We start from the raw sequence: 15,468 nt of genomic DNA on the forward strand, positions 1-15,468 counted from the left end.
AAAACTATAACAATACGGGTGGCTAACAAGACCTGTACAGTGGCAACGCTAGCCAACACGCCAACACGATGGGGGAAATGTCACAAGGCCCCGGCCCTAGCTGAAGAGTCGTGGACAATCAATGGCTGCTGAGAGACAGAATTTTTCTCCAGGGACAAGGCCTTTGACAGGGCTCAGTTCAATCCCAAGTGACTAGTCTCTCTCTCTCTCTCTCTCTCTCTCTCTCTCTCTCTCTCTCTCTCACACACACACACACACACACACACACAGAGTTATGACTTTGAGAGGGAGTAGTTAGAGAGGAAAGAAGGGGGTGGAAATAATATAAATATAATATTTGTGTAAAATTCTAAAATAAATTAAAAATTTTAAAGTTTAAAATAAAAAACTACATTTAATAAGAACATTTATTCTCAGGTAAGTGAGCAGATACATGACAGACAGGACTGTTTGGGACACAGACAATAATACTTAAAATGTATAATGCTTATGGAGATTGCCAGTATCACATATAATGAGATAATTTGAAACACAGAACTAGCAAAATGTTGTCTAAGCCTCACTAAGAGTTCAGAGGATGGTTGGAAACACACAAGTCAATAATACCAAAAAAATAAAAATAAAAAATACTTTCATTTATGGAGACCTCTATAAACGGAAATCTCATAATCTCTCCCGAACATATTTCCTTTCTGTGATTTACAGTGTGACGTATTACAAAGAATCATTCTAATTCAACTACAAATGGGTTTCAAGGCATTTCCCTAGTTGGCCATTTACCTTTCTGGGGCCCCCACTCTACAGCAGCCACTGGGGCTAGTGCATGGAGACGCCGTGGTTAGAAACAGAAAACCTTTCTACGGAAATCTACAGCTTACGCGCTGAAGACCGCATGACACATCTTTTCTCTCGGAGGCCAGGGTTCACCGTTGGGGAGAGCCCCAGAAAACTAGGCCGATGGTGAACATCACTGAACAGAAAGCCTTTCAGCCCATAGTGCTCCTCTTGAATCTTCATTTCTCCAAAGCTGTTTTGGTCTCGGTCTGATACCGCTGGACAATCCCCTGGGAGCTCTGGGACAAGCGAGTGAGCATGTGCCCTGTGTGTCAAAGGCTGGCACACAGACCTGCGAGCTTGGATCAAGAACAAAGCTCTGGTGCGATAAATAAAGACACTGGAGAGTACCCGGCCTGCCTCTCCTTTCATCGGCACAGCGGCTGTCAGAAAGCCTGGACAATCTACCCCTCCTGTTCCGGCAGAGCAGATAGCCATCCCGAAAGCCGCCCCAAAGGAAGCACATTTTAATGTTCAATGAAAACGGCACAAGCGGCAGCTCACCAAATATTAACGTTTGAAACTACCGTGTTTACATCTGCGACTTTCCCCGTCTGAACCCTCACCAGGAGGGCGACATCCTGATACACGGAAGGAAGGAAAACAATCTAAAAGCAGGATGGGTGTGGCAGCACAGAGGGCACTGTGAAAAAGAAGAAAAAGTAGCTATTTAAGGGGATCCTGAATAGTCATTAGGCCACTGAGCTGCAAGGATTTATGCCACTTGGTACCTGGGTGACAACCTTCAGAAAGAAGTAGCCCCATTTTTAGGCTCTTTGTTTAGTCCTTACCGCACAACAAAGCAAGTTACAAGGACGCGCCTATAATAGTTTTGCACAGGGAGGCAAGCAGCCGATGGCTCCTCCCCTTTGGGAGAAGCTTCCAGATTCCAAAGTTGGAAACATCCAGTGTAGTGTTCAAAATGCATCATACATTTGCCTCACTTAAATTTTATTAGCAGTAATAAGCTGATAGAAAAGGGATAACAAAAAGAAACTTTCAGGATAAACATTCAGGATAAATAACTTCTCAGTGAGCACATGCACACACACATACACACGCACGCATGCACGCACGCACGCACGCACGCACGCACACACCCCTCTGGGTTTTGAACCAATTCCCACAGTTATACAATATAGTTAACAAAGTATGTGAGCAGTGGCTACTGCCAGCTGGGTAAAGGGCCCTGGGTGGGTCCTGCAGCTTCCTAGCCTAGATGACCAACTTCTCCACGCTAAGTGTGGTTTCATCCTCTTCGTTGGAGCCGAAGTATCCCGGGAGGTCCAGCATTCTCTGCTCAGCCTCAGTGAGGCGGAAAGAGGTGTTGTCATAGAAGGCGAACTCTGGGTGGATGGGAAAGCTCTGACATTTATCTTTTCTGCAGTGAGAAGGGCTGAGCTGGCTGACTTTCTGGTAGCTATCTTTGGGGAAAATGGGTGAAGGCTGCTTCCGTGAAACACTCCTGTGACTGGGGGACGGTCCCCTGTGAGCTCGGTGAGGCTCCGTTTTCTCAGCTCCTGCCACCAACCCTGCCTGGCGATCCCCAGAGTCCGGTTTCCTCCTGGGATGCCCCACAGTGTAAGATTTGGAGAGAGGGCCCAAGGGACTGCTGGCCCGACCTGCCCCTTGGAAGTGCTCTGATCTCTCTGGAAGCAGGTGGGCACTTCGACTAGGAGGCCTGGACCTATCCTCTATCTGGTCCCAGGTCCGCATCCTTGAACTATAGGCAGGGACCTGGCGGGGAGTTAGCGCAGACAAGCTCCTCTCCCGGAATGGGCGGGACTGCTTGGCTTCGTGGAAACTAGCAGTCCTCCTGAAGAGGGAACTTCTGGAGTGGCACCTCTCAGATGAACCCTCTCTCCCCACGGTTGACCTCAACTGCGACTTGCGGATCAGGGTCTGGCTGGGACTGACCGCACAGCTGGGCGGAGGCACGACGCCATCCAGCCTGGAGGGCGGCCTTTCCCCGGTGCCTGCCACAGGCTGGTCCAGAAATGGAGACTTGATTCGGAACTTGCTCGCTGCTGCTGCTTCTTCGGGGCATTCCAGGTCTAAGGGAGGACTGGCAGCGGCATCCACGACAGTGTCCGTCAGGGGACTCTGAGACACGTGGTACACTTTGGTGGTCTCAGTCAGCCCTTTCTTCTTCATCTCCTTCAACTGCTGCTGGGCCAGGCGGTAGCTGAACAGGGGCGGGATGATCTTCTGGGCGTTGGACTGGAAGCTCTCACTGCCAGAGGCCTCGTCGTCAGGAGCCGCTGGAGCACTGCACCTGTAAGTCAGAGGGATGCCTGTGTCCCCTGGGCTTCCCCTGGGTCCGTCACCGGCATCGGAGAAGCTTCCCCGAGGCTCGCTCAGCTCGCAGATGTTCTCCTCATCCGAGTTCTTCCGGAAGCCAGGGGTATGGATGGAGTTGTGTCGGGCAGGGGTGCTGCATTTGGGAGCTCTGCCGAACCTCCTCCAGAGAGTGACGAGCACTGTGGCAATGATGATGAACAAGCACAGGGATATCCCTGTGACAGTCACGACGTTGTTGGACTTCACCGGACCCTGGGGCGGAATAGGCGATGGGCCCGGCGGCCGGAATACTTGAAAAAAGAAAAAAAAATACAAAGTTAAAATAAATGGATTCTCTTATGTTGATTTCTCGGCGTGATTTTGAGGTCACAGTGGTTGCCTCAGTTATTAGAGCAATTAAAGAGGAAAGGAAAGAACCAAAGATTTGGGTTTCTGATGAGAGCTGAAGGTGGCCAATAAAGAAAGAACCCTGCAAAAACGGGGAACCACAGAAGGGGCCCAGGAAGTCACAACCAGAAGACTTCTGTGCTCAGCATCTCCTGCCAAGACTCACACAGACTTATGAAGATAGGAACACGGGCACCCATAGTTAGTTAAATGTACCCAATAAAGGCATGTGGGGAAAGTCTATGTATAAAACTCAAAACCAAATATAAATAATTTAGATAACTGTACCTAAACGTTTACAATTAGCAAAACTCACTGAGGAAAGTCCGACTAGTAGCCATGTAGTTAATCCAGACCCACCCCCCTGTGCGGGAAGAAGCTGCCCGCAATCCTGCTCTCAGCCATCACTGCCCTTCCCTGACCTGTCTTCATATGGGATCTCTCTCCAATGTGTCTTGTGAAGATGCAGAACCCCCTAGAGTCTCCGACTGTACTGCAGTCGGACGCCTGGAACCCAGACGCCCACCATTGCCACCTAAACTCGCTGCGCCCCACTCCCACCCCTGCCTTAGTCACCGCCCACTGTCTAAGTGCTTCCGGGCACCTGCCCCCTTTACCCTGTGGTATCACCACCTCCAGTTGCTCCCGGTGTTTCCCTGTGCTTTCCTACTGTTCTCTAGAGCACACCTGATTAGAAATCCCTCAAACTCCTCAGTCTCCCTTCAGAGGGAGGCCTGCTTGGCCTCCTCATCTCACCTGAAGCCTGTCCCTCCCACAGAGCAATTTACCTCAACCCTCTCAGCTGTTGCATATATGCTGTGGTATTGTTTTTTTAAAATATTTATTTGAGTGTGTGGCTGCACATGAGAGAGAGACAGAGAGAGACAGACAGAAAGAGAGAGAGAGAGAGAGAGACAGAGACAGAGAGAGAGAGAGAGAGACAGAGAGAGAGAGAGACAGAGAGAGAGAGAGAGAGCGCCCTCATAGGCCAGAAGAGAGTTCAGGTGCCCTAGAGCTGGAGTTAGAGGAAACTGAACTTCAGGCCTCTGTAAGATCTGACCGTCAACTTGACATACTCAGGAAGAGGAAGCCAACTGAGGAACTGCCTCCATTGAATTATCCTGTGGGCATGTCAGTGGGACACTTTCTTGGGCATTATATAATCCATATAGGAGGGTCCAGCCCACTGTGGGCAACACCATCCTTGGGTAGGTCTGTATAGAAAAGGCAGCCAAACATGAGCCTGGGAGCAAGCCAGTAAGTAGCATTCTTCCATGTTCTCTGCTTCGGTTCCTGCCTTCAGATTGCTGCCTTGGCTTTCCTCAGTGGTAGACTGTGATGTGTAAGATGAAACGAACCCTTCCCCATGCTAGTCTGAGGCAGGAGTCCATCCTAAACTAACCTGGTAGGCATGTGAATTCTCAGCTGCTGTGCCCAGTGTCTGAGTAAAGGCAGAAGGAAACTCATGGCTGTGCAGGCCTGTGCCTCTGCACCTCCACACTGTCCACGGCAACTCCCACAGAGCTTGTTCACTGTTATCCACATCCCCATAAACACCGCAACAGCTGCACCTCTGTTGGTCTCTCTCGCACCCCAACAGCGGGACAAGGGTGCTCCAGGAAATGTGACTCCATCCACCCAAGCTCTCTAAGCCAACCTTCCCCGAAGGATCATCCATCTGACCAAGCGTCCCCAGGGTCCTCTCCAGCAGCATAGAAACACATGTAACACATGTACTCGCTTTCTACCTTAAAGAGACCCTTCAGGGCCCCAGCCATGCCACAGCCAATCATACTCCTTATCTTCCCCGGCCTGCATGGCAGAAGAGGAGTCCGTGTTTACTGACACACTGCTCTGTCTATCATCAACTGTGCTTCCCACAATAAACATGTCTCCTTATAATCCTGAATGACCCCTCAGAGTCAAATGTACTCCTTCCTCCCGCAGGATGCTCTGCCGTGTTTTTGGTTACTCTTTCAACTTAGGTCAAAAAATCCTTAACAGGTACTCATTACTACACCTTCCCTTTTCGTCTGTATCCACGTTACCATCAACGATGCATCAACAACACAGGTTCACACCTTTGAGGCCGTCGGGGCGCTTTATCTACCCCCTCTGCCCCCTCTCCTCCTAGCGCCCCAGCCTCTAGCCCCAGCGAACGCCTCAAGAGTCTCAGGTCGCTGAGCTCTTCGCTGCTACGCCTTCAGCCATCGCTCCTTTAATCAAACCCCTGCCCGTCAAGCTCCTCTGGGTGGTGCATTCTCCATTCTCAAGCTACAGCTCCAGCATCACCTGCTTCAAGAACTGAGCTGTCCCCAGCATGGATTTTCACCCCACATGCTTCCAGAGAAATCCGTGGGCATGTCTATCATTTCAGGCTTTGTATTCTATTATGTCTCTCTCTGAACCTTCCAGGCTGCTATATAATATTTCAAGACAAGGACATACCTTGTAAGTAAATTCAATATAGTCCCAATCCCAGTCCCAGTTCAATATAACCTGCACACAGTTGGTATCCAATGAACATACATCAGTTTAATTAACCGATTCTGTCCTTACTAAGAAGAATAATAGCAAAACAATCACTATTATACCAGACGGGATGAGCCTACCACAACATGGACTCTGCCTGCTCGTTCGTTGAAGTGTTACATGGCTGTACTCAGGGGCACAAAAGCATTTTCTCCTATAGCCAGACAAAACCCTGGATCCCCGATTCAGTGAAAATAGAGACTTGTTCCCTGGTGTGTCACCTCTGTCACTGACCATGATGGCTGATGAAGGTGTGTGACAGCATTCCCATCACCTGTCACAAAGTGCTCTCTTCGCCACATTACTTTCTGACTCTGGCTGGCAGCTTCAAAAATAAACAAACAAACAAGAAACACACAGCTGGAAAAGAGTTTTTCTCAGCTGCTGGCCTGGCCCATCCTGCCTCATCTAACGCTTCCCGGATCTCCTGAAGTGAAGCAGATGCCCTGATGTTAAAGCAGATCTTCACATCTCCAAGAAGTGACAACGTACAAAATAGGAGGAAGCAAACGCGTGGAAAGATCGTTTTATCCCCGGCGTCAGTACAGGAAGGGGTAACTTTATCACTTAGCTGTCTTGTTAAGATTGTGTGCTTTTCCAGACCCCACCCAATATCACAGAAGTTAGATGCCAGAATGTAAAATACAACCATATTTCCTCAGAAAACAATGGCTAATTCCACTTGCTGATGTCTCTTCCAGAAAGCTGCAGTGGCCTGAATATAAAAGCAAAGTATTTAAGAGAGACATAGGCAGCTTACTATGATTCCTATTCCCCACGATCCCTCATTGTGTGACCCTGGGCAGGGAACCTCCATGTGCCCAGAGCCTTCCCCCTGAATGTGCAGGAGAGAGAATGTAGTCATCACTTAGTATCTTAGGATTGCCTCCTGGATGCTTGGGGATATCAGCCTCTTCAAGTGTCTATAATATAGTGTCATATTTGCATAGAATTCATATACATCCTCTTGCTTTTGAAGACATTTTTAGGTCACCTATATTGCCCAGGATAGGACAACAGTTTTATAACTAGTTGCCACACTATAAACATACAGAATGATGACAATAAAAATGGTTGGGCCTGGCAGGATGGCTCAGCAGGTAAGGGCACTGGCTGCAGACCCCGACAGTCAAGTCTGACTCCCAGATGCATGGGACAGAAAGAGCAAATGCTGCAAATTATCTTATGACTTCTACACTAGCACCATGGCAAATGTATGCACTCAAAAGTTCATGTGCATGTGCACATGCAAAATTTGCAATGTTAAAAAAGAAAAAAAATGTTTTTACATGTTCAGAACAGATGCGATTTCTTTTATAGTGTTCAGGACTTATTAAAGAAAATGAGGTGACTGAGGGCAGAAAGAAAGGCCTAGGCTATGGTTGCAATAAGAATACAAAATGGAGAAGAACATTCTTTAGATGCTAAAATGAAGGCCACAAGGCCTATGGTACTGGTTGGAAAGACAAAGGAACAAAAGGACCTTTTAAGGCTATAGATGGGGACACTGGCCGATGCTGCTGGGTGCCTATAGTCTTGGCTAAAATGTTCTCTAAGGTCCAAATAAAGGGAAGCATCTAACACATCCCAATCCCAGAAGGATGCAGAGCTAAGGAGGCCTGGAAACAGAGAGTATAAGTAGGCGGGCTGTAAAGTAAGAGGAACTTTATCTAGAAGTCAGGACCTCAGCAAAAGCTGGCCAGCTAACCAAGCTGCTTCTCAGGAGGTGACTGAAGTAAGAAGAACATGACCCCTCCATCGCCATAACTGTAAGTGTTACTCCACTCCACAGAGGAAGCAAACCTGGCTCAGGCAAGCGACCATTTCTATGAACCACTCAAGCGAATATCCTGGAGTCCCTATCAGGGTGGACCTCCATGACGCTCATAAAACGCAGACAAGTCCTGTCTCTGGGGATGGCGAGAAGAAATACCCCTGCCTCCTCCTCCCAGACAGAACTGGTAACAGATAAACTTAGACCACTGAGAAGGAAAGAAACAGGCGCCCTGCTTCATTTTGACAACCGAGGGTCTACACACCCCCTTTGGACAACCTCTGAGAGGATAGGTGGAAAATTAAGAAAAGATGTTTTTCTATATGATTTTTTTTTGTTATGTTTCGTTTTCAGGTAGGTGAGAAGGTGGGGGGATAACAACTGGTTGGGCACATTGTTATGCCTCTATCCTAGCACTCCAGCTGCTGAGATGGGATAAAAATTTAAGATCTTTCTGAGCTATATAGTGAGATCCTACCCAAAAAAAAAAAAATCTGGTGCCATCCTTGGCATCCACACAGGTAGGAAAGAACAGATTCCCACATCATTTCCCAACTATTTCTGTATTGTTTAATAAAACCCCTTAACATAGCTGAATTTTTAGACATACTCCCATGTCACTTCCCTCACTTCCAATAGTAAATCCTATCATCTCACTGGCAAGTTACTACGGCAACTACTCCAAGTCTTAGACACCGATAAGCGCAAAGCCAGAAGAACAGTGGCAATCAGAGAAGTAAGTGTCAACTGAGCACAGACTGGTAGTTCCCAGACAGGCTTAATTGGCAGGGGCTCTGAGCAGTGACCAAAAAGGAAGCAGGAACACGTACCAGCACACTCCTCCAGGGAGCATGAAGAGGTCTCTGAGGATACTCCAGAGCAGCTGGGTCTGGAGGGGAAAGAAGCGAGACACGCGCGGCGCCGTTCTCGGACAGCCTCCCCGCACGTGTTGCTACATTGACTCCACGGCTGCCATGGTCCCCAAGACTCTGCAAGGATATAAGTCACGCTTTTAGTGCCACGCATTGAAGAATCAGTGTTTAATTGCACCCGAACGAAGCGGCAAAACTCAAAGCTCTGATCTTAAAAGGCTAGAAGTAAAAACATTCTCATAGATGTAAAAAATCTGAAGGGTCAGTCTTTGTCTCAAAACAAAGAAGAGCTGTATTATGTATACAGCCTTCTCCGGTCTTAGCATTCCTACACTTCCCCCAGAGGGCTGAGGTCACAGGGCAACAGACCAGCCCGCAGTGAGAGGAGAGCCAGCCCCTCCGAGGAAAGGGGGCAGCAATACTTGTTTGCCTGGGACAGAGTCCAGCACCCACCCACACCAGCTCATCAGACAAACACATCTAAGACGCAGGAATCACTGAGGGGGTAGGATGAGAACACAGAGCCCCTGGGGACAAGATAAGAAGAGGAACTTGTGCCCACTTGCACCTCTTCCCACCAGAAGGGCTGAGGTCAAGTGCAGGACTAGACACAGTGTGTGTCTGGAGGGACAAGGTCACAGTAAGAAAACCATCAAACCGTATGGATCCTCCCTTCCATCTCCACCACTATGCAAAGCTAACCAGTCATTCTGAGAGGACTCACTGAGGCTAGCTGTTGTGACAGACTTGTGGGAGAGCTGAAAATGTCTTGGGCTCCCACGATTCGAGGTCTTTCATGACTACATGAGATCATAGAGCCTGCCTCATCCCTGAGATTCAGACACATAGCACTTACTTCAGATGAAACGGAACCACCACAAGACAATTAGTAAATTAACTACCAAGTACCAAGTAGTTTAATATTAGCAATGAGTCATACCTCTAGGTTAGAAAATTACATACCAAGTCCCAAATACCAACAGTTTGGTGCCCGTGGAAGGCAAGAGCTAGAGGTGAAGACTGGGAAGATGGTTCATAAGATAATGGTGCTTGCTACCAAGCCTGAAGATCTGAGTTCAATCCCTAGAATCCACATACAAACCCTGCAGGATGATGGAAAGTGAAGGACGTAGAGAAACATGAAGACAATCCCTTTGGATTGTTTCCCCTAAACAGAGAGTAGCACTGACACATATTGAAATCTTAGATACAGTAAGGGTTGCCACAGCAACAGGGACAACCCAAACGCGGCCCAATTCTTTACCACATTAACCCAAAACCCACAAAAATAGCCTATTGAAAGCAGAAGTATACCTGTTTCTGGAAATAAATTACATTGGCCTCAGTGTCTATAATTTCAAGCAATTCTGAGATGCATAAAAAAGCAAGAAATAATAGTATTCAATAAAATCAGACTCCGAAATAAGTTACATAGTAGGTATATTGGAAATAAAATTCAAAATGCCCATGACTAATATGTTAAACTAGACATTAATGGAAAAGTCAAACAAGATACACACACACATGAAAAGAGACACCACTACTGTAAGCTAAGGAGAATAAAATGCTAGAACCACAAAATTACAGGAGCAAAGATCAAGAAAGCCTTTGTCCAACTCCCAGCATATTCCACACACTTTATGAATATGGGTAACTAGAAAGAACTCAAATGGAAACATAAATACATCTTTGAGTAGAATGTGTACCCCTAAAAAGCACGTGGTAGGACTCTGACACACCCCAACCCCACCCCATGCAGCAGTGTTGGGAGGTTTGACCTAATGGAAAATATTTAGGTCCTAAGGGCTCTGCCGTCATACTAATGCTCCCCACAAAAGCCATAAACTATCTAACAAAAACCCGGCACTAAGGATAAGAATTGTTGGTCGGGAAGTCCAAGAGACTCCCAAAACAATATAGGCAGTGGCTGTTGCCCTTGACTGTCTCCTAGAGGTTGAAGGCAAGTCCCTATTGCTGAAGACACCATGAACTTCAGGCACAGAACCTGGAAAATTCGATCTGTATCCGAGTTTCTGCCTGCTTGAGGACTTGGTTTTCAGAATATCAAAATGTGCTACGCCAGCTTGTGAAGAGGGAGGTAATCAGTCCTGCCCAACTGTGACACCCATGAACCACAACAATGACCAGCATGTCAAGGTATTCCTAAGAGTGGCTCTCTATCTCGGCAGCAACCAACAGCTGTCTAATTAGACCTAAGGCCTGTTCATCAGAATGGAAATCAGACCTAGTACTTGGAGACCTATCCGACTAACCTGGGCTACATGGATCTTCGAGGAAACCTACTGCTGCCACTTTGCTAGACCAGAATAACTCCTTACTGCATTCTAGATACTTGTCTTTATAGCCACAGAGAAATGTAGATCTCAACCCTCATCAAAAAGCTTGTTTTTGTAGCAGTTAGAGACTATCACAGAAAACCACAACTGGTCATAATGTAGAGAACACCTGACCATGGGAGGCCCAGCCCCAGTAGATATGTCTACAACACAACTCCTGCAAATATAGTTGGGGAACACATGGAAGATGGGCAGAGAGATTTTAAAAGTCAGAGGACCAGGAGATCTGTGAGACTGTATCTTTTAGAAAAGACAGGGAGGGTTGGAGAGATGGCTCAGAGGTTAAGAGCACTGCCTGCTCTTCCAAAGGTCCTGAGTTCAATTCCCAGCAACCACATGGTGGCTCACAACCATCTGTAATGGGGTCTGGTGCCCTCTTCTGGCCTGCAGGCATACATACAGACAGAATATTGTATACTTAATAAATAAACAAACAAAAAAATAGAAAAGACAGGAAAGCCGCGACCATGATATCACAGGCACGGCTTCCTAAACAAGACCTGAGCGATGAAAATGCTAACAGACATGCTAATAGGAAAAAGGGAAATCTTCAGGGCTCCAGCCCTAGAAAAAGAACTGCAGGCAACTAACACCTGCCGAGAGAAGAACTAGTCTTCCCCAGAGATGAGCTAAGGATATGCAACACCAACTGGTCAGCCCTGACATCATATACATATAAGCAATACTAAACAGACTCAACAGGTTGTATTTATATATTTGTGTGTATATATGCAGGTATGTATGCACATTTAACAAAAATAATCAAAGAAAAAGAGGCCATGAATTTGAGATGGAGTAAAGGGGAATGGAAGGGGTTGAAGGGAGCAGAGAGGAAATGATGTAATTATACTTTAATTAAAATAACATTATTAAGAAAAAAAACTGTTTCTCAAAGTAGACTAGAGGTAAAGATATATTTATATATCTTTATATATATATTATATAACATGTCTGTTATATTTTATATATTTTATATGAGAGAGAATATAAAATTCAGAGATATATTTTAAAATATAAATATAAATAGAGAGAAATTTCTAGAACAATCACTAAAATATTTTAAGGTATAAATCATAGACTCATAGGATTGTTAAAGTAAATCATAAAAAACTTCAATTAATCTACAATAAAAGAGAAAAACAAAACAAAGATCTAATGGAAGATTTATAATCCCAGAAAAATAGACTTTAATCCAAATGTGTAGTAATAAAACTAAACGTAAACTGTATGTGTACATATATGTGTTTGTGCTGTTTGAAATCAAGAACTATATATATATATTTACACATATATACATACATATAAATATGTATAATATACACATAAAACATGTATGGGTCAAAAGTAAAAGGATAGGAGAAAATATACCTTGTAAATATTGAAAGGACATGGAATGCCTATATTAATAAAAGGCAAAACTAGCTACAGGCAGAACTGGGGACGTTACCTGGCTACAGAGGAACAACGCAGGACAAATGAGTCAGTTACTCTTAACAGTCCTAGAGGCGATCCACCTATGCACGGAACCTCACACTACACACAAAACAGCCCCAAACAGCTTTCTTCCACCCTTCCAGTACTGGGATGGAACCCAGAGCCCCTGGCACCCTAGACAACTGCTCTACCACCGAGCTGCACCCTCCGGATAAAAATGCTGTTGATAAATTCAAACTTCCTCTCCGAAGCAGATATGAAATCACTGCCACTCATAATAACTTGTTTCTTAGTGACAATCAATCCAAACCCCCTCTCTGTTTATAGGTATCCATCCAACGCTCGTATCTATCAGAACCGGCAGCACATGTCACCCTCTGTATCACAATGTCTCTTCATCCATCACGGGCAAAGACTCCTAACGCAGCTACAGGTACCCGGAGCACTACAAAAACACAAGGAAAACCGTAGGGCAGAGGTGTTCTCAGGGGAGCCAAGTGCTGCAATCTTTGGAGTGAGTCATGGAAGAAGAGTTTGTTAAGGTAATTAAGCCTCTGCGGGTTTGCACAAGCGTACGAGCATTTTAAATGAGCATCATGGACCAACATCAACTGAGATGTGGTAATGATATTCCATACAGAGGTCCAACGGAACACAATATGGGTTCTGTGCCTCCTGGATCACACTGTAGTTCCTCCCGGGGAAAAACAATGAGCCGGCTTTGTCTGCAAGGCTCCAGAGCAGCTCAGTCCCTGAGTCCCCCTGCGCCTGTGAAGCTCTGGGAATCTCCTATGAACGGCCCTCTGTGGTCACCTAATGCAGTTCATTTTCTCAAATTCTACTGGAAATTCTATTACTACAAGATCTCAATAGAAAGTTAAATCAAAATACAATTGATTTATCCTTCTCTTGTGTTTGTGTTTCATGCCATGAAATGGGGAATTACAAAAAAACCCCAATAATCCTCGTTTCTCTAAGCATACCAATTGATATCCCAAGATAGTTAAAAAAACACGACCCAGTTATATTCTCTTTAAAAAATGATTTTGACTTTCTGTAAATACAAGTATAATTTCTTTAAATACATAAAACCATTTGTGAAATAAAACCAACAATTTCCTTAGTGAACCAAAAAAAAAAAGAAAATCAGTTTTGATTCAAAACAAAACAAAACAGAAAAACATGATTCTTAATGTAAAAACAAAACAAAACAAAAAACTCGTTTTAAAATGTTGTGTTTGGGGCTTAGGAGATGGTTCACAGGGTAAGAACATTTGCTATGAAAGCAAGTGGACCTGAATCCAAACCCCCAGGACCCTTGCAAACACTAGGCAAGACTATCTATACCTGTAGTTCTAACACAGGCATTGTTGGAAGCAGAAAAATCCTAGGAGCTCACTGATCAGCCAGCCTACCTGAAACTGAGCTTCAGGCTCCCTAAGAGACCCTAGTTCAAACCGGTCAGAAGAAGAAGGCAGAGCGCAGTAGAGGAAGATGTCGGGAGGAGGCAGGGCCACCACTGCTCAGCTCCAAGCTGAAAGTTTGTTATTGCCTTAGACTGGAATTGACAGAGCACTGATAAAATGACCTGCCAGGCTAGTCGGCTTAGCCTTTGGTTTCATTTGTTTTGGGGTCCTGGGACCAAGCACTACCTACCACTGAGCGACAGCCCCAGTTTATAACCCACTCTGCTTTGCGCTCTGACTCCACTCAAACATCCTGGGCAAATTACTTCGCTTTTCTGTGCCTTCACTTCCTCACCTATAAAACTATAATACAATGAGCCTAAGTTACGGGGTTATGAGGCCTAAAACGGTGAAGAGCCGCGAAAAGCACTTAGAACAGTACCAGGGGCACAGTAACCACACAAAGACCATAAGGAGTCCCTCTTCGCAACATGCAGAATGTACTGGATCCTTGGGTCCTAAGTCATATTTAGAAGAGGAGAGAGCCATAAACACATTATTCCATTTTTTAATAAAAGGACTAATAAGATTCATTGAGTCAGTGACTCAGAAGAGTGGCAGTGAAGAGGATGGGGAGGGTTAAGTGTAAGGGCTGCTATAGTTGTAATGCTCCGTCCCTTTAAGAGACAAGCCACGCCCACTCCCTCCCTGTCCACCGAGGCAAGCCGATCTTCAGTTTCCCCTGAAGTCGGCCTAACTCCATTCTCCCCACTTCTCCCCTTCTTCCCCTCTGTCTCTCTCTGCTCTTCTCCCCCTCTCCCCTTCCTTTCCATAACCCACTAAATAAATCTCCAACCTCCCTCTGCATGGCATGCCTATCCATGTCTCTGTCTCTTGCCTGCGGCATGGCTCCCTGCCTGGGACCAGCCGCCTTCAGAGACCTGCGATGTGGTCTCCTGGCATGCCCATCTCTCCTCATGGGACTGGCTGCTTCACTGAGGTCTCTCACCCACCAGGCTGCTCGTGGCACCAGCTGCAGGCATTCGGGGAACTGCGCCATCCCTGCCCGGGAGTAGCTGCTCTTGGACATGCTGCCTGCAGCCTGCACTTCGGAGACCTGCAGCATGGTCTCATGGCCCACTGCCTGCTGCGCCCCTCGGGAACCTGCAGCATTTTACTTAATCCATTATAATAGTAACATGAGGACCTCTCCCCAGCATCCATGTGAGGACCTGGGGTTCATTTCTCAGGAGCCACCAACATTGTTTTTCGTTTGAGACATGATTTCTCACCAGGTCCTATGGCCTCTCCGTTAGGCTAGCCTGGCTGGTCAGAAAGCCCCAGGGGTCCCTGTGTTCACGGGGCTGGAAGATACTCTGCGTGCTACCAAAGGAGAAAGGAAAACAGGAAACAGCTACAACCTCTTCAGTCTACAACGGTGACCCGCCTGCAGGGTATGCCCGGTGCAAGGTGCAATAGTGGTACAATGTGGGGGTAACCAATCAAAATCTTATTGATTTAAGGCTCACTCCACAAGATAAACCCTAGGGGAAACCAAACACTACCGCTCT

At 46.2% G+C, this 15,468-nt stretch overlaps 1 protein-coding gene across 5 annotated transcripts in view; it reads right to left on the reverse strand.

The window, feature by feature from the left end:
* Nucleotides 1-418: 418 nt before the first annotated feature.
* Thsd1 (thrombospondin type 1 domain containing 1) overlaps nt 419-15,468 on the reverse strand; it is a 30,001-nt gene continuing 14,951 nt past the window's right edge. For 3 of the 5 annotated variants that reach the window (XM_038326932.1, XM_038326934.1, XM_038326931.1), the window contains 2 exons: nt 8,659-8,817; nt 419-3,425 (listed from right to left, as the gene is read on the reverse strand). In XM_038326932.1, coding sequence (XP_038182860.1) covers nt 2,050-3,425; nt 8,659-8,817 — 1,535 coding nt within the window. In that variant the 3' untranslated portion in view covers nt 419-2,049. The remainder of the gene's footprint in view (nt 3,426-8,658; nt 8,818-15,468) is intronic. The other 2 variants (XM_038326936.1, XM_038326935.1) reach the window with 1 other exon arrangement.

Source organism: Arvicola amphibius, chromosome 4, assembly GCF_903992535.2.
Source record: "Arvicola amphibius chromosome 4, mArvAmp1.2, whole genome shotgun sequence".
Taxonomy (NCBI): Eukaryota; Metazoa; Chordata; class Mammalia; order Rodentia; family Cricetidae; genus Arvicola; species Arvicola amphibius.